The sequence below is a fragment of the Fringilla coelebs genome (assembly GCF_963513975.1).
Source record: "Fringilla coelebs genome assembly, chromosome: 2".
NCBI lineage: Eukaryota > Metazoa > Chordata > Aves > Passeriformes > Fringillidae > Fringilla > Fringilla coelebs.
In genome coordinates this window covers 33,586,085-33,609,525 of record NC_140029.1, presented here as the reverse complement: position 1 = coordinate 33,609,525, position 23,441 = coordinate 33,586,085, and the positions used below count along the sequence as shown (strand labels likewise).

Here is a 23,441-nt window from a genome sequence, read left to right as displayed (position 1 = left end):
CACCCATCAGCTTTATTGAAAGGCATTCAGTAGCTCCTGCACAGTTTAGTCTATGTTCATCCTGGCTGCAAGGGCTGCCTTACTGCAGACCACAGCACTTGAGAAGTGAGTGTGAGCTGCCAAAGGACATTAACAGGATCCTGTAGCACTTTAAATCTGTACGTAAGAATTGTGTTAGGCTCAGCTTGTTGGGTAATTAATTCAGGATAATTAATTTAAGAGATGTTAAAGGCAGCCAGATCTCAGGCAGTATGTGTACCATGTGTCTGATTTCATCACAGAAGTGCTTTGGTTTCAGTCAGAAGCCAGGAGTGTGGAGAGAATTAATGTATGTGTTGCACATGCTATACAATGCCCTTTGATATTTTTGGTGAGAGAGAGAACAGGAAGTTTTTGCCTTTTTATAGTCCTTAAGCATGTCCATTGCTTCCTTGCTGTTAGCATGAACTTTAAATTGATGCACTCTCTCTGCATTCAAGTGTACAGGTTATTGAGTGCAAACACAGGAGTGCACTGTGAGGTGTCACCGACATGTTTTATGAAAAATCCTTTCCTTAGGATTTTTTCTCCTGAGAAGCTGAGAGGCCTCAGGAACAAAATGTAAACAATGATTATCTGCTGCTGTGGAATGCAACAGGTGGATCTGTGATTGGTCTCATGTGGTTGTTTCTAATTAATGGCCAATCACAGTCCAGCTGTCCAGACTGTCTCGGTCAGAGACAAAACTTTGTTATTCATTCCTTTGCTATTCTTAGCTAAGCCTTCTGATGAAATACTTTCTTCTATTCTTTTAGTATAGTTTTTAATATAATATATATAATATATATCTTAAAATAATAAATCAGCCTTCTGAATGTGGAGTCAGCTTTCTCGTCTCTTCCTCATCTTAAGACCCCTGTGAACACTGTCACAGTGAGGAGCTGTGTGAGAGCTGCTGGTTTAATGCTTGACTCTTGATAAGTTATGTCCTGCATGAAGGTTATGTGTGAACAAGGGAAGAAAAGTAGCAATTAAAAGCTGGAAGAAAGAGATATAGTCGTGATGAAAAGCAGAGAGGTTACTTGGTGGTGTGAGGCTGGAGGCAGAGTTTCCAGAAAACGTGTCATGCCTGTGGCTAGTCTTCTTTTAATATGACAGCTTGGTATAAGGGCTCTCTTTTATAGTTAGCGTTTTGGTCAGGTTAACTTGTTTCCAGTACCTTTAGAAGCTCTTTTCCCAAGAATGCTTGAATGTGATAATTTCATATATCTGTAGAAGACTTCAACTATTTAGAAACCCTGCAGGTTTAGTTCAAAAGCTAAAGCTCTTCATGCAGAAATGCTGGAACACATTGCATGTTTAATTATTTAGGACTTAGGACATATTTTTTTGTATCTGATAATGTACTGAGATTAGACAGTGAGGTTGATATGAAAAGATTTAGCAATTTAATAATTGGAGTTGCCATTTATCTGAAATTTAGTCTCATTAATGCTGGCCAGCTGCACAGACTCAGGGACAATAGTTTATGGAGAGGGAATGGAAAGATGAGGGAGAGGATCTTTGCAGATGGGCCTTAGCAGTGAAATCCAAGGGTATTTTTTATCCACCTGTTGACCATCATGAAAGAAAGAAAGAGAACAAACCTTTGGATAGTGCATAAATATATGAACTGCAGGTGAGGTCAAAGTTGTCTCTAGTCCAGTGTCCTGATGCTGTCAGCAGCCATAAAGGGGCTGAATATGAAAACAAGGGAGGCTTGAGGTGATATCTCCCAGGAAACATGCCAGCCTCTAGCAATGATTAGATGTTTCTGTAGAACAAAAGTGATGGGATGTTAGTGCAGTTGTGGCCCCTTACAGGGGTATTTATTTTCCCCCATTTTTTTGTCCCATCCCTTTTATAAAGCTATGTGAGGCTTTGGCATTCATTATGTGCTCCAGTGAGCAGTCTGCAGTGGAGCTTGTGCTGCATCTCTTCTAGATGCTCTCAAGCTATTGTCCACCAGTTCTTTTACTGAAGGTGGCCATAAACAGGTGTTTCCCACTTGTTGTGTTTTCTGTGCTGCCTGGGATTGTTTTTCAAGAGCCCTCTCTCATGTTGGCCCTCAGTTGCATTTTTTCAAGCCAAGTCTTTCCACACCAGGAATATTTGTCATGCTTAGGCCTGCCTCTGAACTTTTTCCATGTGAAGTTAGGTTCTCTAGATTCAAATCACTCAAATACTCAGTCTTAGTTCCTTTTCCACTGTCTATAGTGTCCCTTTTCCTGCCTTATTTTCTTTACTGTTTCTAAGCTGATCTTTTCCTTCCTTGACAGCTTGTTTTGTATTAAGGACTAACAGAGACACAAGTGTGAGACAGCCTTATATTTATTTGAATTGAAGATTTTCTGTGCTTTCTTGACACAAATGATACAAGCTTCTGGAGACAGTAGTCAAACTAGTAGCTCCATCTCCTTTAACACATAACCCAAATCTGTGTTCTCTGGTGTAAATTATGTGTATAGCACTCTTCCAAATGCAGTATGACATGTTTCTTCCAAGGGTACAGATTTGTCACAGAAGGAGTAAAAAGACCAGCTTTTTATTTTTCTCTCTTCCTGACAGCCTCTCCCAGTTCCTTTTGTGAGCTCTCTCTCTCTCATACTGCTTTTGAGACTGGTTTTCACGAGAGAACAGCTGTGTCTTCTTGTGTTGCATATACTCTGACAGTCACTGTTCAGAAAAATTTTCAGCCCTTGTGCATAGTGCTGGAGGAAACCTGAAAAGTAGCAGTGAAAACCATCTAGTTTCTGCTACCAAGAGCCAAATGGCACAGGGATATAGACTCCTGTAGACTCATTTTTAGGGGTGACTGTAGTCCATTACCTTTCTCCCCCTAAAAAGGCAAGCAACCAACCAAAGTCTTTCTGCCAAAAGGCAAAGTGACAGCAATGGATTGGCAGGTCTGTTACTCTCTCATGCAGCATTTTCCTTGCTGTTTCCTCTGTTCTCTCCATCTTGGCATCCAGGTTTAAGAAGGGTGAGTCAGATCTAGTGTTCACTGAGAGGGGGTGTAGGGCTACTGTTCGTTCTGCTAGACAGGACAAACTAATTTGAGAATGCTGGAAGCAAGAAGTGTTCATACCAATTAGACAGGGAGGTGCAGAGGAACGCTTTCTGTAGGAGCAGGGAGGGAAGACTGTCATATCTCATTACTTGTAAGATGAAGTTAGAAAGTTTGTGAATGAGGTTTGTCTGACCTGGCGCCTGCAAGGCAGCAGGCTCATTGACCAAAGCAGTCTCTTTCAGTTATCTCCTTAAATAGATTATAGTAAAATCATAGAATCATTTAGATTAATTTGTGAAGTGCTCACTATGAACTCTTTCCTGGTAGGTATCACAGAACAATTAATATTAAATGATTTGATCCCTAAAATACTTTAGGGGCTCATGTTGTCCTCTAGCAATTCACTTGCAAAGCTTTGGTAAGCCAGAAGGCTTTTCATCTGCTTAATCTACTTTGACTGCTTACAACCTGTGCTGATTAAAATGGATAAATTGCTGCGAGATCATCAACGCTGATTAAAAATGAAACTGATTACCTTGGAGTATGCTGAAACCTATATCCTACCAGTATCCAGGGGAAAGTAAAAGTTTGTTTAGCTTTAGCTTTGACATTTGAAGATATTTGTTTAGCTTTAGCATTGATATATGTCCTTCAAAGAGACATTCCTCTTTCTTGGAGGAGGAGCAGGAGGAAGCCAACCAGCAGAATGCCAGAAAGAAAGCGCACACACACACACGCACATGGACATAGAAAAACTTTGAAGAACAGTAGATGATGCTGAACTGTAAGGTTTTCATATAGCCCTTAGTTCTTAGGGAAGAAATTTCTCATACTTACCTGAATGATGTGTTGGGATTAGTCACATACTTTCTAGGATGATGCACTCTTTAGGCTGCTGTAGCTTCAATCTTAGATGTTGCCTCTCCGTAACTTAAGTGACTATCATCCTTTGCCCCTATTTCCTTACTCTTTTTCTTCCTCTCTTGGCGTCTTTCACTCAAGAAAATATAAGCAAGTGTGTTTGCTTCAAGCCTTTAAGAAAACTATAAGACTATTTTCTACTACTCTGAAGCACTAGATATGGAGAAACCCCCAAGCATGCAGAGGAGCGCCGGGAAACAAGAGTTACTTGAGCATTTACTTGAGCACTGACTGGTTTGCTCCCAGACACTAATTGCATTGTAATTGGTACATATACACACAATAACTTTTTGATAAGTCTAAGAATTGTATTTACAGCTTCCAGAGTCATGGGATGCACCCACTTATATGCTGAAACTCTCCTTTTCTTGTGAGTGTTTTAATTTAGTGGTAACAAATCTGCTCTCGGCACATATGTCTGCACACTGAAACCCAGTCTTTTCTCAAATGACATGGAATCTCTTATGATTTCAGTTTAGAGATTCTCTTAGGGCTTGAAAATTGATGTCAGTTTAAAAAGGAGTGGGATTTGGAGGGAAAAAAAAAATGGGTAGAGATTACTAGAGTAATCTCTGGCACTGTTGTATGTTGCAGATTACTTTGAATTCTATCAAATGTTTGCATCATCTCTGGTAAACTCATTAATGAAGTATCTGCAGAATACAGATTCAAGTAATCTCTCTCAAAGGAGAGTTTTCAGTTTCTATGTGAGTGAGAGAGAAGGGGAGAAACTTGCAAGCTGAGGAAATATAAGTGTGAGGAGATCTAAATAATATATATAGTATCAGAAATAATGCATATACATAATGTATTTTTCCTCAAAAGCTCTAAATGCAAACTTTCTGGACCACAGCAAGTACAAGTATTTTTGGGAAGAGTGACTAAACTATGTATGAACAAGTAGTTGTACCTATTTTTCAGAAGGTTAAAAATGCAGAAAATATTGTTCTGAAGTTATGAATTCCCACAAGAATGATTCAGAAATAAAACACAGTGGAAGTTATTGTAAGCAACATGGTGCAATTTATGTTGGTCTCGGTGAAACAATTTTTGATTATCCTTGCTGTTCATGTTTTTAGCTAGAAGCTGGATATATTAAAAATAGAATGTCTCTGTTCTTTCTAGGAAGAGTTAATAATGAATAATTAATTTTGTGTGCTGAGGAAATGTAAATACTTTAAACAAAAAAAGATCAAGATATAATTGTATCTTATGATATTATAGTGTAAGGCAAGTTTTCATTCCTGAAACATTTTCCTAGATTCATTTGTTTTGCTCGTATATCACTCAGACCAACCTGATATTATACAACCATTTAATGTACACTTCTTAAATAGCTATTTTCCCTCTTTGCTGTGCATATTCAGCTTTGCACCATTTATCAAGAAATACTTTTAAATCAAGGCAAACAATAAAGCAGCCATCCAGCTTGTAAACACACATCACCCAATAATTTTCCTATGTTTAGTGAAGTTAAGCAGAATCAGAATTGTAGTGGATATTGATTAACTTCTTCCTGCACTAAAACTGCAGTGCTGCCAAATGTGCATTACACAGTCAACAGGGAACATCAGGGGGGAAGATTTTGTGCTGCTTGTTCACACGAGGACTGGGAATGGTCCTTCAGGCTCTGGTGCCCTCAGTTGTGGGTGGGATGGCTGACCCTGTCTTTGGCAGTGCTCCATATCTTTGTAGTTCTCTCGCCGTCCTCTTAACAGCGTACAAAGGTAAAGCTAAGCAGGGTTTGTATTGGTGCCTGTTCACACTGAACTATGATCAAACTTTCAAAACACTGATTTTGCTGCAAGGATTATACCCTTTCTCATGCCTTTTTTTAAAGGTAACATCTCGCATATTTCTCCTGATGTGGATTTGGGGGGAAAAAACTCCGAAACATTAAACAGAAATGCCATGTTCCCCTTTGAAGGCATACTTCTTTCTCAAGGACTTAATTTTGCAAGCACATTATGCCCTGTGAGAGGCTCCTGATACTTTGTTAGTTACCTCCCTGTTTGCTAGCCTGGGCTAGTGGTGAGGAATATTTTGGGATCCTGCACACCAGGGAAGAACAGTAATTGTTGAACTGCAATATGATTTGTGTCCGTGCTTTTGGGCAATTCAGGCTGTGTGCTTCCCCACTTTCTACTTGGGCTGAAAGGCTGGTGGTCTGGCTTTGATTGTATATGCAGACAAAAGCAGTCTTCTACAGGGTAGGGTGCATTAGGTGCACACCTCTCACCTAAGTATAAATAATGAATTCTTATTTTTATTTTTTTAATATAGATTTGTTCGGACCGTGCTGCCATTTTCTCAGGAGTTTCAGCGTGATAAGCAGCCTAATGCACAGCCACAGTATCTCTATGGATCAAAGGTTGGATTTGATTCCCTTTATCTCTATGGTTTGCTAATGTTTAAAGGTATCCTTTTAAATTATAGAAACTATGGAATGTGAAAGTTATTAGAAATGGACTGAAATACATATTGTGTGTATTTTAAATTGAACATACACTTTTTTTAAGACTTTGCTTGAAGTTCACCATATGTTTTAGCCAAAGTGCAGTTGGTTAGTCTGATGTGTAGTCTTATCTGACAAAGCTAAAAATAAGTCCTTCTCTCAACCACCTTGCATTGTTCAGTTGCTAACAGTGGCAGAGCAGACTCAAAGTAAAGATTAATTACTTATTAATTACTCACTTGGTGAAGTAAGAACAAGAGCCCATCTTGAATGCAGCTCTCCCTTGTTCCAGTGATGAAGACTGTGATGACAGAAGAAAAGGGAATAGATAGAAAAACTGCTTCAGATGTTATCTGACTTAAGAGGAATATAGATTCTGACCATCTTAAACTATCAGATACCTAATTACTTCAGTTATTTTTTTTAAATGTAGTGTTTCTTTGGACTCTACAGCCCCAGAGCTGCAAACTCATTGTGATGAACTTGGTGTCTTGGCCATATCATCTTCTGTATTGCCATCATATTTCCTGCTTTGCAGTAGGTGGGCTGGGGAGGTTTGTGCAAGTTTTCAGTAGAAGGGTATGTGATGTGCAGTCACATATTCTGTCTGTTTGGCAATCCCCAATGCTGAGGTTGGAAAGGAGCTCCTGTGAGTGACAGGTTGGAAGAGTGCTTGGCACAAGAGAACAGCTGTGGGCTACCCAAGTGAGGAAAGTTATGCTCATGTGTAATAGATTTGTTCTTCCTGATCACTGTAGATTTATTTTCTTATTCTTCAGAATTATTACTTGTGTCGTAATGACAGTTAAAGATATAGTGCATTAACATGTATTTACATTTTTAATATCTAGTCAGAAATACTGATCTACTTCAAACAGCAGTAAAAACAGCAGTGCTACCTTCAGCAAATCATTTGGGACTATATGACAAGGTGTCACTCTAAATTTAGCAATGTATACTTGACTATCAGGGTGGCAAGCTGAAGTATGGAAAAGATAAATGAAAATATAAGGATTAAATTAGAGGATGGACAATAAAAAAGCTTAAAATTATTTATTCTTATTAAAAATTATTTAAAATATGTACTTAATTATACATCTAATTTATGCAAGTGTGCTGCAAGTATTCTGGGTTACTCTCAATATCTACCTCCTACTTAAGCAAGAACATAATTAGTCCTTGTCTTACTCTTATTTTCTGCACATCATATCATAGTTGTATGGTGAAATTTCAAGCCAGTGATCTAGGTTTTGAGATATCTCAGGACTTACAAATTTCAGTGCTAAAATACCTGCTGCATTTGTAAAATGTAAAGGAGGTAGGAAAGGACTCGCCTGTTTTAATGTGGAATGTAGCAGCTGACTGCCTGCTCCTGTAAATAATGTTTTATGTAATTGTTCTCCAAAAAGGAACAGTAAATTATAGGAAAGTGGAATTTTCTTACATTAGAGTTATTGTGTTCCTTGCTATTTTAGTAACTGACCAGATGCAGCATAGAGCAAAAACCTGACTGAATTTCATCGAGATTGCTAACTCAATTTATCTAAGTGATGATACAGTAGGATGAGTGACAGAAGATTAACTGGGGAACATTTTTATCAGTCAGGTTACATTATTAAAATGAGTTTAGAAATCTTCACACTGAGAGATATACATTTTCAGAATTCTTGATTATTTTCTATATGAGCAACAGCAATCAAGGTGGGGTCTTACTTGCATTTCTGGGGCAAATTTCATAACTAGATAGGCCTATATTAAAAAATACCAATGACTCTCTCTAGTTTTAAGTTCTAACAAGAGTATATTTTTATTCTTGAATTGAATATATTTTGAAATTGAGGATATCTGAATGGAGTTTTTAAGATTTTTACTTTATATAGCCAGTAATAGATAGGAATTCTTATATTATAGAGGCTTTACTACTTCAGGAGTAACTAAAGAAATTTTTTGTTTGTATCTCAAAGCATTCACATATTCCCAGATATTTCTAAATGGATCAAAGCACCTGGTCTATATTAATGTGTCTTGATACTTAGCATAGAGAGTTGTAGTAACATCCTCTTTAGCACCTCAAGTTTCCTGAGTGGTATCTTCATGTAATTAGCAAAACAAAAACCCACAGATACAGCTTCCTTCTTCTGGCTGACATGGAAGCAGAGCTGTCAGGTGGGAAGGAGCCAGCCTACAAAAGCTCATTAGCCTTTTAAGTGAGCTGGATTATTTTAAAAGTTTGGTTGAGCATGGTCACTGAAATCCCTTTACTCAGTTAAAGTATGTGTAGGATTAATGATATTAATGTTAGCAGGTTGGGTGAATGCATGAAATATTTTATAATATATATATAAGAAAGTATCTTTTCTGGGGACTTGAACTAACTTTCCACTAAATACTTGGTTTTATAGAGTGTTGTGTAGACCAGAATTGAAAGGCTTTCTTTCTGTCTTATACATTTTCCAAATATTGTCATGTTTTTAGGTCTCCAGCACTTTGCAGATGCTAACTCATTTAGTTTGTGAAAAATACATGTTTGAAAGGTACTTCTCACTGTGAATATAATGATTTTTGTCTACTGCTGGTGCACAAATTAAAGTCAGTTTGCACTATGTTGCAGCCTGTTATCAGTTTGGCAGTCACTTAGAATGTTTGCCCCATTCTCAATGACTGTTGAGTGGAGAATTACCAAATCTAATACAAAATTGCCTGAATGAACCTGAATTATCTGTAATAAAACTTTCTCAGCAAGAAAAAAAGAATCATGTAGCTCTGTGAGCATGTGGTGGCATGAGTTTTTCAAAACTAGAGCAGAAAACAGATGACACTCTGCATGAATTGCTCACTTGCAGCAGGTGCGAGATGGTCCATTGCTTGTGAGATGATATCAATGTTTATCTTAGTAGTGCACAGAAAACTCTGTGGGTGGAAAATGGTTTTATATTTAGAGAAGGTAAATCCCTTGGGAAGTACCACCATGGTAGCTCTTTGCCTTCTCAGTCGGATATAGGCATGTCTTTTGGTTCTATGTGTTGGTGTATAAATAACAAAATGCAGTAGGTGAATTGCCTGGAAACTGCTTTAAGCAGAACTGCTCCCTGTTCTCAGTGCATCATGTACATGTGTACATAACATAAATGTGTGTCTGTATATGTATTGGCCTGCCATAAAGAAATGGACATGCAGGGAATTAAACAGGTTTCCAAGAGCCCAGGATGTCAGCAGAGATTGACTGTGTGTCTCTTGGCCTCATCCCATTAATATTAAAATAATGTTTTCTTGATGAAAGCCTAATCAGAGAAATGCTACTGTTAATTTGATTACAAGATAATTTTAAAGCATTTTCTCTGTCCTCACCACCCAGGCACCCCTTTATGGCACTAAACCTGTTGTGCTGGCTTCCTGCTCTGATGAGGGTTTTTCTGTGCCAATTTCGTATAACATCATCATTTGAAATAGCAGTGAACTGTTATTCTCACAGTTTATTTGAGACTGACGTGCAAGACAAAAGAAAATGTGTCACCTGGAGGAAGTGCTCTGCAGCAGGTGGAGAACATGTTATTGCTAACTTCACACAATAAAAATGCCTTTTGAAGTGTTTTCTGAAAGTCATACTCGCCCCCGTTCAGCAAGTGCTCTGTGTGTCATGCTTATCCTACTCAAAAAAAAAAAGAAAGGAGTAAAGAAAGATTCATCACACTTATGCCAGCTTCTCCTTAGCACTCAGAGTCGATGCATTTCACAAGTCGTGGGAATTGTTGTCAAAATAGAGTAGCTGAAAAGATCCACTACCTGCTGTGAAGTATTCATGGGGAGCTCTCTTGCCAAAATTGTACCCCCCCTTAGCTTCCAGGCTGGAGAGGGATGGCAGCTGCCCAGCCAGCAGCTCTCCAGCCTTCACTGGTGCAACCAAGCTGTGTCAGAGAGAGCTGACTTCACACATACATTCGTACCAAGAGCAATTAACTGCCTTCAGTCACAGTGCACCTTTGGTTTTTTGGGCATAATATACAGCAATACTAAGATTTATTATGTTTTTATGGAACACAAATGAACTTAAGAGGTTTAAAACAGGGTGACTTATACATGTAAATCAGACAATTCTTGTCATATTGTGAGGGTGAACAGATTTCTGTCCGAAGAACCATGGCACTTTGCCGTGAAGCTCAAGGCAGAGTGAGATGATCAGCAGGTTTTCTTGTCACAAAAATAAAGTGCATTTTGGCATTTTTTATTATTTTGCCCCCTTTCGTTACACGGAATGTACTGTGCAATTGGAAAGAAATTTGCAGCTGATTAATGCATGTTACCATTAAAACTAAAAGGGAGAGAGAAAAGGAAGGGCCAGGAGCTGCATCTCTGAATTCCATTTCCTCTGCAGGGAGTCTCTGGCCCATGGAGCAGAAGGTAGCTTGTGGTGGGAGCAGAAGAGCACAAAATGCAATAACCCAGGATATTTCCGTAATTAGACGTGTCCTTACTGAGTCTCTATCTTGCATGTATTTAGACTGAGGGGAAATAAGACAAATGAGAGGATACAATTAAAATCCTGGTGAGTTTATCTTACATTCTGAGACGGACCTCAGTGCAGATGGGAGGGATGGACAACCCCATGGGCAGTGAAGTGTGTTGTCTGAGTATAGTGCTGCTTGTAGTGTGTGTAAGCAGCTGGGATTGTCAGGGTAAAACTCACACTGGCAAACCACTGCACTCTGTGTATGTTCCAGTTGCCTATAGTGTAGCAGTCTGGGTTGCCATCTGAAAACTCCTACTCAGTTTTATTCAGGCTAGTTAACAAAAATTATTTTGGTCACTTTTGGTTACTTTTTATATTTGTTTGCTGTTTTAGGCTAAAGAAAAGCAGAAAAAAATCCACTTGAAATGTAGACCAATTACTTGCTACATGCTTCATTTTTAAATAATGGAGGGTGGCTGAAGTGCTCACTTCTTGGGCATGTGAACCTTTGCATACAGGCGGCTGGAAAGGGGTTTGAAATTAGAGGTACAGCCAGGAGTGCTGCAGTGAGCAGAGCTCCCAGTTGTGAGCACCAACAGTGCATCTGATGTGTTTGAAGTAGCTGGGGTGCCTTATGTGTCAAAAACCTTTCTAATTTATAGCAGAGCACTGTCCTGTTACTGGGACTCGCTCCTGACTTTCAGAGGCTGTCCCGATGGGCTCATTGCACGCTGAGGGATTCTCTATGATCGTGGCCAGCTGGATGCCACCTGGCTGCTTTTCCTCAGCGTCCCGCGCGTGCCGGCTCTGCCTGCCGAACTCGTCCGAGGTGTGCGCCGTGCTTTTGGTCCATGGCTCCTCGGGCTCCCCCTTGGAGCTCCTGCTGCGCTCTTGCAGGCGCTGGTGTCTCCTGCGGCACAGCAGGTGCAGGCAGCCGTAGAGCAGCACGGCGGCGATGATGAGCAGCAGCACGCTGCTGGTCAGCCAGATGCCCAGAGCCAGCTCCTTCTTGGTGCTGCTCGCCGACGCCGGGTCTCGTTCCAGCGTGTTGAAAACTCTGCACTGGTCGCTGGAGGGGTTTGCGGACTGGCAGGTCACGCACATGATGTACGTCGTGAGGGGAGTCAGGTTTTCAACCACAAAGGAGGAGCGAGTGGTGGGCACCCTCTCTTCCCTCTGGAAGCTCTTTCTGGAGTAGCTGGACAGCATGCTGTTCCAGTTAGGGTGGTACATGATGCTGTAAAAGCTGTCGACACAACTGGCCATTTTTGGCCAAATGACCATTGCTGTGTTTCCTGTGATGTTTTGGATGGTTATTCCCATCAGGATGTTGTTTGGGAGGTTTTTTTTCCTGTCTTGATGCTGATCTCCCTGTGGAAAGGGAAGATGTTCTTTGGAGAAGCTGCAGCACTGAGGATGTCGTTTGGATCTTAATTGTAGTGCTCTGTAATGTAGGAATGAAATTTGTTAGGAACTCTCATCTTTGGTACTGCAGCGTAAAAATGGGAATGAAACTTCATAAAGTCTGGGGTGTTTTAGAATGTGTATTTCTCTTCCAAGTGAAAGTGTAAAGATAAACTTAGAGAAGTTGTACCAGAGCTGCTGCCTGTACAAGTGACCAGCTGTATCTTGAGAGATGGTGAATTTTTGCAGAATTTACAAGTGGGGAATCACTTTCTTTCACCTTTTTTTCCCCAGGTGATTGTAAAAAATGCAGCAGGTGTTTTTTTCTCTAGTCCGTGTATCTTGCATTTTATGTTAAGTGGCAAGAGGGGGTGGCAAGAGTGGATATTGAGGAGTAAATGCCTGTACTGTCTACAAGTCTTTATTTTCGCTAGTCACAATTAGCTGAAGAACAAAAGAGTATGTGGAAACCTGACTACATATTATTTTGTCTCCAATACCTTAGTTTCTTATTCACAAGTTCACATAGGAACACCTTCCCTATTAAAACAGTCTGAGAGAATTGGGGCTGTTCAGCCTGGAGAAGAGAAGGCTCCAGAGAGATCTTACAGCACCTTCTGGTATCTAGATACAGCAATACAGCTGGAGAGGGACTTCTTATACAGGCAGATATTGATAGGACGAGGAGGAGTGACTTTAAGCTTAAAGAGGGTATATTTAAATTAGATATTATGAAGAAATTCTTTTCTGTGAGGGCAGTGAGGCACTGGAATGGGTTGCCCAGAGAAGCTGTGGAAGGCATCCCTGCCTGTGGCAGGGGTGTTGGAACTAGGTGACATTTAAGGTCCCTTCCAAGCCAGGCTGTTGTGTGACTCTGTGATCCTCGGTGTTTTGCTGCTAAGTTGCACATCTGTAGCCACTGCAGCTACACTGCGGCAGTGGCTGTGAACCCTGTACATCGTGGTATCAGTATCACAACAGTGAGTCTTGATGCTAGTCAGCCTCTTGGAAAAGCTTTGTCAAGCTTAGTGAAACACAGCTTTCACTATAGCCTACCTTTTGGATAAATAGTGGGGATTTTTAAAAATGACTAATGCTCTTTGCTGTTTTAAGTCATTTTATGTAATCCCATAGTCTGCCTGCCCTGAATTTATACTCCTCCTCGTCCTCAATTCAAATTAGAAAATCTGCCAGTATTTTGAGATTCTCAGTATGTGTAACCATTGTAAATAGTGAAAGGAAAACACCTATTTTCTGCAATTTCTCTAAACACATATATTAAAGAATATATCATAACAACCAGTGGGTATTTGTTTGGCTTGGGTTTTATGCTTTTACTGTCGTGATGGTAACTTTTGAAAAAGAGCTTACCTCAGCAATTTAATCTGATCCCTCAGTTTGATTTTCAGTTTCCAGTGGCACTCGTGGAAGCTTTCTTCCACTTTGAAAGTTTCTTACTTTTTTTATGACTGTAAATGCCCATTACAGAAACACTGTATTTCATTGTTTATGACTTTGTTGGGAAAATTTAATATATTTTTTTAAGATCAAGTTTAAAATGTTACATTTCCTGTCTCAGTAACAATAATTATTGAAAACTGTCTTGAAGAAGAAAGATTGTGAGATTTGCTCATAACATATTCTGAAATTATTCTGTAATACTAGTATTTTATAATAGATAGGAGACTGGGAAAATGTATATTTTATAGGATATTTTTTAATAGGATTTAGATAGTGGCACTACATTAACAGTGAGAATTCTGTGCCTGTTTATCTATGAAAATTGTTGCTCAAGGGTTTTGGATTCTACTTAGGGGGAAGTGGGAAGAAAAATATGTATGTTTATTTTCATGACAATGTAAAACCATGGATATGACTGATCTGGGTAGATGCTGCTTTTCTAATTCTGCCGTAAAGGCACCCTTTTAATACAGCAACAAGATAAAGGAACTGAGTTTGCTATCAGATAAACTTAACAAACAGACACATTTTGGCATCTACCCAGCTACTGCAGATACTAAAATAGGGTGCATTAGTGAGATCAGAGCTTTTACTTGCTCAGTTACCTTCTCTTTAACTCATAGATCCCTATTACTTAAAATTGTAATCTATTTTTTTAGAACACTTTTTAACACAGCCTAGGAACAATAGTTTCAACAGTTTAATCTGCATAGCATTTTTTAAGTAGAATGAACTGTAATTAAATAACAATAATACATTTCTATTGTTACAAACCATCAGTTATTAGAAAACACACAATTACTGACATGTAAATGTTTGGAGAAGCCATCTGATGTTTTATGGATCATAAAGTCAGTACTTACCGTCGCTCCCTGATGGAAATTCCAGAACAGAATTTTTTTATGATGATGCTGCTGTGAAAATGTTATAAACGCCACATTTTTTGTATCCCTTTCTACATGAATTATTTCCTGACTGATCTCTGTTTGCCAGTTTGCTTTTTCTTCTCCTCAGATTCTCTGGACTGAATTCTCATTGCTTGGTGATTTCAGTTTTTTTCTCTGATGCTGCTGGTAGCATGGTTTCTTTGTCTCTTCCACTTAAATTCCTGCAAGAGCACATCTTGTCTAAAGATGCTGTTGCTTTGCTTTTCAAAGACCTCACAGGAGGAGAAAATAATGTCTTTTCCCCCCTCTCTTGCTTGCCTCCCCTTGGCAGTTTGCTGCCTGAGCATCCCTGTTATATACTCTTGTGTGTGGACCAGTGATGCTGTGAGTGATTAATGTTAGCACTTTGATGACATCAGCAACTAACAACTCTTTCCTTTTTTTTTCAATTTAAGTAGGGGAGGGAGCAAGTATAGCTTAAAAAATAATGAACAGCAACTTCCCTCCCTTTCCACCTCCACCCCCCTCTAGTGAGTGGCTTCTTCCCTAAGGATTTTATGCTTTTGTGTCTCACTGGGGGGGAAGTGGTCATGGTGTGTAATATTTTTTTCTAAATTCCTTGTTAGAGTTTAGAAAGATCCAGTAATCCAACGTTTACAGGTGGACTGTTAATTTTAGGTACTTCCCCATGAGGTTTACATGAAAGATATATTTTTATATTGGCTGGCTTCTTATTGTTATGTATTGGCAAGTTTTTTAAATACCAAAATCAAGTTTTTAGGGCTTGCTTTTCTGTGACAAATTCCTGCTGTGTGAAGAGAGCTTCTCTTCCCTTAACCTCATGGCAGTAAAAGGTTTAACCCACTAAAATAAAATTCTGCTTGTGCTGTAGCTGAAATAGATAGTTCTGACATGCCTTTTGTAGGGGACCTACCTAATTGGAAACATCAAAACCAAAAAACGAAATCTCATCTTTTAGTGGCAGTATAAATCCTTAGTTTATCAGGACATTGATCTGCACATATGTTCTTAAGGTTTTACCAGTTCTCTGTGCTGTCTTTGCCCCAGATCTCATTTTTGTATGCAGAAAGCTATGGAAATGCACAGGTTGTACTAGAGGGATACAGCTTTAGGCTGTCCCCTGGTGGGACACATTTGGAGTTTGGCCTTTTAGCCAGCTCTGACGTAACAGCAGGACTCTGTTATGTACTAGGATTCTAATAGTTATCCAAGCGTCTATTTTAGTTTGCATTTAGAATTTTTAAGTTTCTAAGGCCTCAGTTAGAAACTGGTGTTTATATAGAGACATACAACATAAATAAAAATGTGCATATTCTATTCTGATTGCGTCAAAAGATGGTTTTAAAGTCCTTTTATGAGAATAAAATCCTTCCAGAGCTTGGTGGAGTTTTCTAAATTGAATTCCAACTAGCTTAATGCCATGTGTTTAGAGTATCTGGTGTTGACTTGCATGGGTAGCTAGGGCAGGATCTGCACTGAAAGGAATGTTCTTCCTGGAAAATATTCTGTTACAGCTGTGTGTGAAGTTGAAAGTTTAACAGTATGCTGTTTTCCATGTGTGTTTTAGAGAGAATGAAAATTCAAAAAACTGAAGGAAACACAACAGTCCCTTTTGTAAGAAAGGTGGCCAAGATTCCTGCTAAAATTAAATTTCAGGGTATTAGGAGAACAACCCACTTGCAGAAATGGAGGATGCTGAATTAGCCAACCCTCTGTAATCTGCACCTTGAGCAACCAGTTCCTTAATCCTCAGATCACATCAGTCTGTACAGCTGTGTTCACTTTCATGGAAGTAAACATGACTATGGCAAAGCACCTGGTCCTATTTATACAAGACTTCAAGAATTTCCATGAGGTTGCATCCCAGACTTAGATTTGCTTTGATCTTGTGTACAGTGCAGGGGTTTGAAAAAGAAAGATCCTGATTAATTAGTTGCAGAGAGCTGTAGCTGCAAAAAGCGTTTTTTGTTTTTTTTTTTTTTTTTTTGTAGTTGAGTACTCAGAGATTTAACACACCTATTATGAACAGAAAATTGAAGTAACTTCTTTCAAGATGTTTTGCACATAAAATAGAAGATAGAGGAATAAAAGCTGTGCTTTAAATTCAGGGATCTGGACATGGCATTGACTACTTTCACTCTTTTATGCTTGTGTAAATAGAAAAGTACAAAAGAGAAAGTGTTTGTGGCTTTATAAGTGATCAATAGAAGATGTCTGCTTGAAAAAAAAGTGCTCGCTAATTTGTCTTGCTGATAGATTTAAGTTCCTGTCTTAAGAGAAACTGTGTATTTAAACCTTTTTCAGAGACAGTGAGATACAAAGTTTTTATTTCAGCTTTAATGTGCTTTAAAATTACATTTAAATTACATTATTATTGAGATACAGGCAGATGAAATTTTCATTAATCATATCTGTTTTCTTGTTTTAGGCGTTGAATTTGGCATATTCCAGCATTTACAGCAACTACAGGAATTTTGTTGGTCCCCCCCACTTTAAAGTCATCTGTAGACTTCTTGGATATCAGGGCATTGCTGTGGTGATGGAGGAGTTGCTGAAAGTTGTCAAGAGCCTGGTATGCTAATTGTCCTTATTTTTCTGCTAGTCCAGATGTTTTCTTATAGGAAATGTCTCAGGGAAAACAAGGTGAAATTGAGATCTTGCATAAAAATAATTAAAATAACTTGCATTGAAATTTGATATAAGCTGTACTTGACAGTACCCAATGTCTTGTGTGAGCAATAGAAATTAGTGCCCTTAGCAGTGTTTTGAAAACTTTGGATTCTTCATTGGAGATTCATGCAATTTGTTGTGATGTGAGCTGTTAGGGCTCTGGAAAAGTATGGGTATTTTTAATTAGTTGATTTCAACTTAAAGACCATACTGTACATTCACTTCCTTGATTTTTTTTTTTTTTTGACAACAGCTGTAGTGTGCTTTCTGCTGGCACCTAACTTCAGGGCTCTCATTAATGACATCACTGATAGATGACTCCTTAATAACAGGAGTTTAACCTCTGTGCTTGATTGGCAGTGCTGCTCAGGCCACCTTTGAAGACAGTAACCACACAGCCTGGATATCCTGTATTGGAAAGGGCCTTCTTTGTAACTGGGAGGAGGCTGAGGTGCTGGCTGTTTGCTATACTATTATATATATATATATATATATATATATATATATATATATATATATATATATATATATATATATATATATATATATATATGTATACTATATATACAGCCATAGTGCACTGCAGTTAATTTAAGCCAAAGAAATTATATTTTCCTCCCTGTTGTTTGTAGGAGCACGCTGCCAAAATAATCCAACTGTACCAGGGAAAGCTGTGGTATTCATAATTGTATTTAAGGCACTTGACACATTTGGCAGTTTGTTTACAGTAATTCCCACAATGTTCTAAGTACATTCCTGATGTTCTAGAAAGGCTGAATCCTGCTTGAAAAGATGCTGTAATTTAATCTTCAGGGAGAGAGGGAAACACTCATATTTTTCAGGGTTTGATTGTCAAGTATTAGTTTGCTGTGATTTATGAGAGAGGGTTTTTTATAACTTATTGGTAAACTGTCTCAATTCATTAAAGGTGGCATTGAACACTTGGTCACTTATAAAGAAGGTTCAATGGCTGGGGAGGGTGTCCTGCCAATGCCTGATGCAGATGCTCAGGCGTAGGGGGACAGAAACTAGGGAGAGGTGTCTAGTGGTAGGAAGACAGGCTGAGTAGAGGCTGGGACTATCTCAACTGGTTTGACCAGAAGAACCAGTTTGGGCTGTTGCAGCCATTCCTAATCATAAGGGCTTTTTTCATGTTGCTTTTGAACATATTCAGGTGCTTTTTGAATGGTTTTGAAAGCATTCAAATGCAACTTTTTAACCAAAAACCTAAAAGTTAGTTAGACAGTAAAGAGTCGGTAAGGAAAAACACGTTTTCCTTTTTTACCTTCCTGGCCTTAGCAGTTGTGCTACTCTTCTTGTAGCAAAGATGGCTAATGGCATGTGAACTCTTTAAATTTGAAAAAGTTGCCTTTTTAAATATGATGTCTGGCAGATTTAAATGCAAGATTTTTAGAGCTGCTTCAGTTCATGTATAGTTTGAATGCAGTTTGTTGTAAAGTTTTGTAGTTCAGCAGCACTGACATGTTTACATGCATCTGTTTTCTCTTAGTTACAAGGGACCATTCTTCAGTATGTCAAGACCCTAATGGAAGTGATGCCTAAGATTTGTAGGTTACCAAGACATGAGTATGGTTCTCCAGGTTAGTTTGTGTTTGATGTTACCTTAGCAGCCTTAATAAGATGATACTAACCACTGTCTCCTGAATCTTTTATAGCTGTCTTTCCCTCCCTCCTTTTTCTGCAGATAATCAGATTTTAGCCTGGCTTTGCTTTTTTATTTCTTTTTTTTTTTTCCATCAAAAGAATCATTGAATGCTATACTTTCTGAAAGTACTTTATGAACTTCTGTATGTAGGGCAAAGGGATGACAAGCTGTATAGACACCGCCTTATGACATAATTGATCTTGAGCTGGGATGTCCACAATAGTTTCTGTTTCTTGTCTTTCTCATAAGTGTGTTGAGCTTTTGCCTCAGCAAGTTAGCCTCTCACATTTTTTCTGTTTAAATGTCTAATTTAGATAACCCAGTTCCCTGGAACAGACTATTCCCTTTTCCTTTGCCCTCACCAAATGTAAGACAAAAGGAGTAATACTGCTGGGAGGTAAACTGGTCCTGCCAGAATAGTTATGTCTGAGGCTTGTGTGGTGTACATCTTAGCCTCTCAACAGGAGGTGTGACAGTTGCAGAAGAAGAAATGGCATTGAAAGCTGCTTGCCACTATGGAGAAATAATTGGCTAATTAGTATTTATCGCATTGTTCACTGAAATTCTGAATCTGCTTTCCCCTTCAAAATATTCCTCCTTCACAACTTCTAATTAACACAAATTAGTCCTTCCATGTGCCACCCACCTCCTGAGTTTATTTTTCCAGAGTCACTTAGTTTTATTAAATGCCACTCCAACTGGAATGAGGTTGGGTTTTTTCTGCTTCCCACAGCTTGCTTGACGTTCATTACCAATGTTAAATGAAATTGAGGTCTTACTAAGTGTTTCCTTCCTGTTTTTCTCCCTGGAGCATGGAAGTGGATGAATCATGGTAGTTAGGAGTACAAAAATAATCTCTCTGAGGCTTTTATTAAGGTCTGACCGCAAAAGCAGTAGGTATTCTCAAATATAGATAATGCATCACCAGGATCTGTGATGCTACAGGTGACATTAGGAAGCTTGCCAGAAATCCTCACCTGTAAGGGCTAGATATTTGGCCGGAGACGCCTAGGTATTGTTGGATAAACCTTTCTCTTAAAGTTGAAAGACAATCCATCCTATAGGAAAGGCAGAACTTTACTGGTGCAATGGTAAGAAACTACTTTGACCTCATATTTACTCTTCCAAAAGAAATGCCATTTGTTTAGATGCCTGCTGTACCAGGAGATCAAAGCAACTCTTGGTTTTACAATAGAATATCATACTTAGTTTTAGAATTGGACTGGATATCAAAACCCCACGTGATTCTCTGCTCCTTTTCTGCTCCTGTTCCTGTCAGGTTTTGTCTTAACACATGTGGTTTTCCTGTTCTGAACTATTTCTAGCAGAGGACACGTAATAACCCCCTGGAGAGTCTCTTCCAAGAAATGCAGAGACAGCCTTTATAGCACTGTCACGCAGTCTCTCCGTCCCTTTCCAAGTCGCCAGACAGAAGAGCTTGTGGAAGATCAGGACATCTCCATGGCTCTCTCACATCAGGGAACAAGTGCCCTGTGCTCTCTCAGCTCCCCATCATGGAGCTGTCTGCCCTTGGAACAGCACTAGCTGATGAAGGAGAATGTTCTCTGTGATGAGGATGTGCTGCAGATTTTACCCTTCATCAGGAGAGGAACTGCCCAGCTGTAGAAGGGCAGCTTCAGAGCGTGCTTCCTTTGAGTCACTGTCCTCTCGTTTCTGTGCTAAATTCAGCAGTCTTTGCCACACCTTGTTTGTGTGCTTTGTCACAGAAGATGCAAGCCAACACACCAACTGTTGTCTGTTCCCTCCTCTGCCTCCAAAAGCTTCCTCAGAAGTTGTTAGTTGTAGTAGTAAGGTGGGGTATGTCTGTGTGCTGCTTCTGTTCTTTCATAACAAATAATTTAATAACTTCTTTATAACTGGCACAACCTACATATACAGACCAAAACTGGGATTCCAGTCTTTAGATGAAGTATGTAGATTCTCATCTATCTTGATATGACATGCATTTATTAATTCAGAATTCATTTCCTGAGTCCATTCTCCACGTGCAAAGTGATTTAAGCACACTCAGTAAGCTCTTTCATGCACTTCAGACTTTTCAGTTGGAGAGTTTTGCTTGGACTCCACTGATTGCAATTCCTTGGGCCCTTCATAATCAGCCTTCTAGACTTGTGGATTTCTAAATGGTGATTTATTGCTGCTAAAAGGAGCAGGGTACAGACAGTGGCATCAGAGTTGTTCAGGACTGCTCTTTGCCAATGGGTTTGTTTCCATAGGAACAGTCTAAAGCAGTGGGGAACTTGTTCATCTTGTAGTCATAAAAATATTTGTCTAAAAATACATTAAGCATAAGGATTTTTAAAGGGACCTTTTAAAGTTGCTAAAGCTCTTAAAGGAATATTTGCCTTGTAAGAGTTTAAGCTTGAAATTTCATCTTGGAGGTAACATTTTCTCCTGCTATTTCTTGAGTATTTGAACCTGTCACTTCTGCTTTTAATGAATGAGTATCCTGCCACTCCAAAGTGTCACTGAATACCATGAGGAAAAGTAGTTTGTCAGCTCTGCTGTGAGATGAGGCTTTTGTCACTGGTATACCATCCCTCCAAAATAAACTTTTTAAAAGATCAATGACCTTAGCAAGATACAAACTTCATGAGAGGGGAGCTAAATTGTATATTTTTTCCTAAGTGTAACATTTCCATGTTTCTTCTTTAAAAAAAACATAACAAAATCAAACCAAAGAAACAGAACACCCAAAGCTGGTGCAGGACAAAGCACTTGTTATCCCAGGCCATGACCTCTTGAAGTCCCACAGGTTGGCATGGCAGTTTGGGAATCCCTCCAAAGCCCTGTGCCTGCTGTGTTCCCATCCCTCCCTGGGCTGATAGTGCTGCTGGCAACACTTAAGGAGCTGTTTCTGCACAGCAGTCTGGCAAAAAAGAGTCTGTCACCCCTTCTTTTTCTGGAATATTTCAGGTCAGAGTCTAATAGGAACTGGAGCGTGCCTGGGCTGGGAAGCATGGGGAAGGGCAGCAGTGGCTGGAGGCTGCAAGGGAGGCATCACTTGGGGCACAGCAGAAGGGTTTGTAATTCTACCTGTTATCCCAGGTTTTTGATCAAACTCAGATAAGGAGGAGGATATTTGGGAAGGCATGACAGACTGTTTGAAAGAATTTAGGGGAAACCCAGATCATCTTGATGATTTTAAGAGGGCTTTAAGAATTCATTAGATACACAGAAAAATAGAATATTTATTTCTAGCAAAATAAACACAGTGCACAGACTCCATGGTCATAATTCCTGGATACATGAATATGCTTAAACCTGATGAATATTTCCATTGAAGGGAATGAATAGTAGCTCTGTTGATAGGCAGAGTTAACGATGGCTCTGGTAAGCCAAAGACGTATTTGGATGCAGCATTTGAACGTCTCTATGACAGTGAACAGAAACTGAAGGTCATTATAGCACCCAGTTTCTTGGGAGCAGCTTTGCTATTGCAGATAAGTAGATTTTATTTGATAATAGTTAAGTCAGTTCTTTGCAGAAAATAACCCAAAGCACAACTAGACCAAGAATTACAATCAAGATCCAGTTTGTTTGTAGTCAAAAATTCAGTTCTAGAATTAATAGCTAAATTTTGTCCTAGTCTTTCAGGTACCAGAATTGTTATAAGCTCTGGAACGTGTTTGATTTCAGTCTGCAGGTGTGAATTGAGAAATGAAAGGTGACCAAAGTGAAGGAATCCAACCAGCTTTGAGTTGCATGTGTTGATTTGCTCTGACTTCCTAAATTAATCAGTGTACAGACTGCGCAGCTGAAACTTGGCATCTGCTGTTTGAGTGCTGTGGAGATAGGATTTTGGAAGCAGAGAGGGAGCCTAATCCTTTACTAATCTTTTGTACTTTACTGGGTCTATTCTATATCAACAGTCTTTGCTTCTGTTGAGATCTGTGTAAACCAGAAACTGGGATTATATAATCAATTATTGTGACACCTAATGTCGTCCCATCTGCAGGAATAGAGGGATTTAATTAAAACTGCTTTCTAGGAGAGGAGCAGCAAAAAACCTTGATTCATTTACCTTGCAAAGTTCTGTGTATATATAACTAATTCATTAACTTATGAATTCCACCCACAAACAAAATTAGAGGAAGAAGGAAGGTTGCAGGCAATTAAGTGAAATTAGTTTTCCTAAGACACTTGTGCTTTTCCCAGGGCTTTAGTAGGCATGCATAAAAATTTTTCATAAAAATAACTTCTGTGTAATGTGCACAGAAATGTAAGTTGGAATGGCATTGCTCAAACATTAATGAAAACATGATGATGTATTTCTGCCACAGGACTCCACTGGGGAGCAGATTGGTCTTTCATCAGAAATAGCCTGTGTAGCTCTCTAAATTTTCTTCTGTTTTGCTGGCAAATCAATCTCTTGATCTAAAGGGAATAAGTACACTAATGATGGCAGCATTTGGAACACCTGCATGGTAAATACTGGCTGTCAGGTTTTCAAAATAATA

The 23,441-nt window shown here is 39.1% G+C and overlaps 2 protein-coding genes across 4 annotated transcripts in view; one reads left to right on the top strand and one right to left on the bottom strand.

The window, feature by feature from the left end:
- Nucleotides 1–23,441, top strand: part of CYFIP1 (cytoplasmic FMR1 interacting protein 1) — a 76,565-nt gene that overhangs the window by 41,157 nt on the left and 11,967 nt on the right. For all 3 annotated transcript variants that reach the window (XM_084201126.1, XM_084201125.1, XM_084201127.1), the window contains 3 exons: nucleotides 6,233–6,320; nucleotides 17,053–17,196; nucleotides 18,805–18,895. In XM_084201126.1, the coding sequence (XP_084057252.1) occupies nucleotides 6,233–6,320; nucleotides 17,053–17,196; nucleotides 18,805–18,895 (323 nt within the window). The remainder of the gene's footprint in view (nucleotides 1–6,232; nucleotides 6,321–17,052; nucleotides 17,197–18,804; nucleotides 18,896–23,441) is intronic.
- Nucleotides 11,503–12,174, bottom strand: LOC311166247 (fibronectin type III domain-containing protein 9-like; the record flags this gene model as incomplete). The annotated part of the gene is made up of 1 exon (XM_084226112.1): nucleotides 11,503–12,174. The coding sequence occupies one exon, from the start codon at nucleotides 12,172–12,174 to the stop codon at nucleotides 11,503–11,505; it is 672 nt and encodes a 223-aa protein (XP_084082238.1).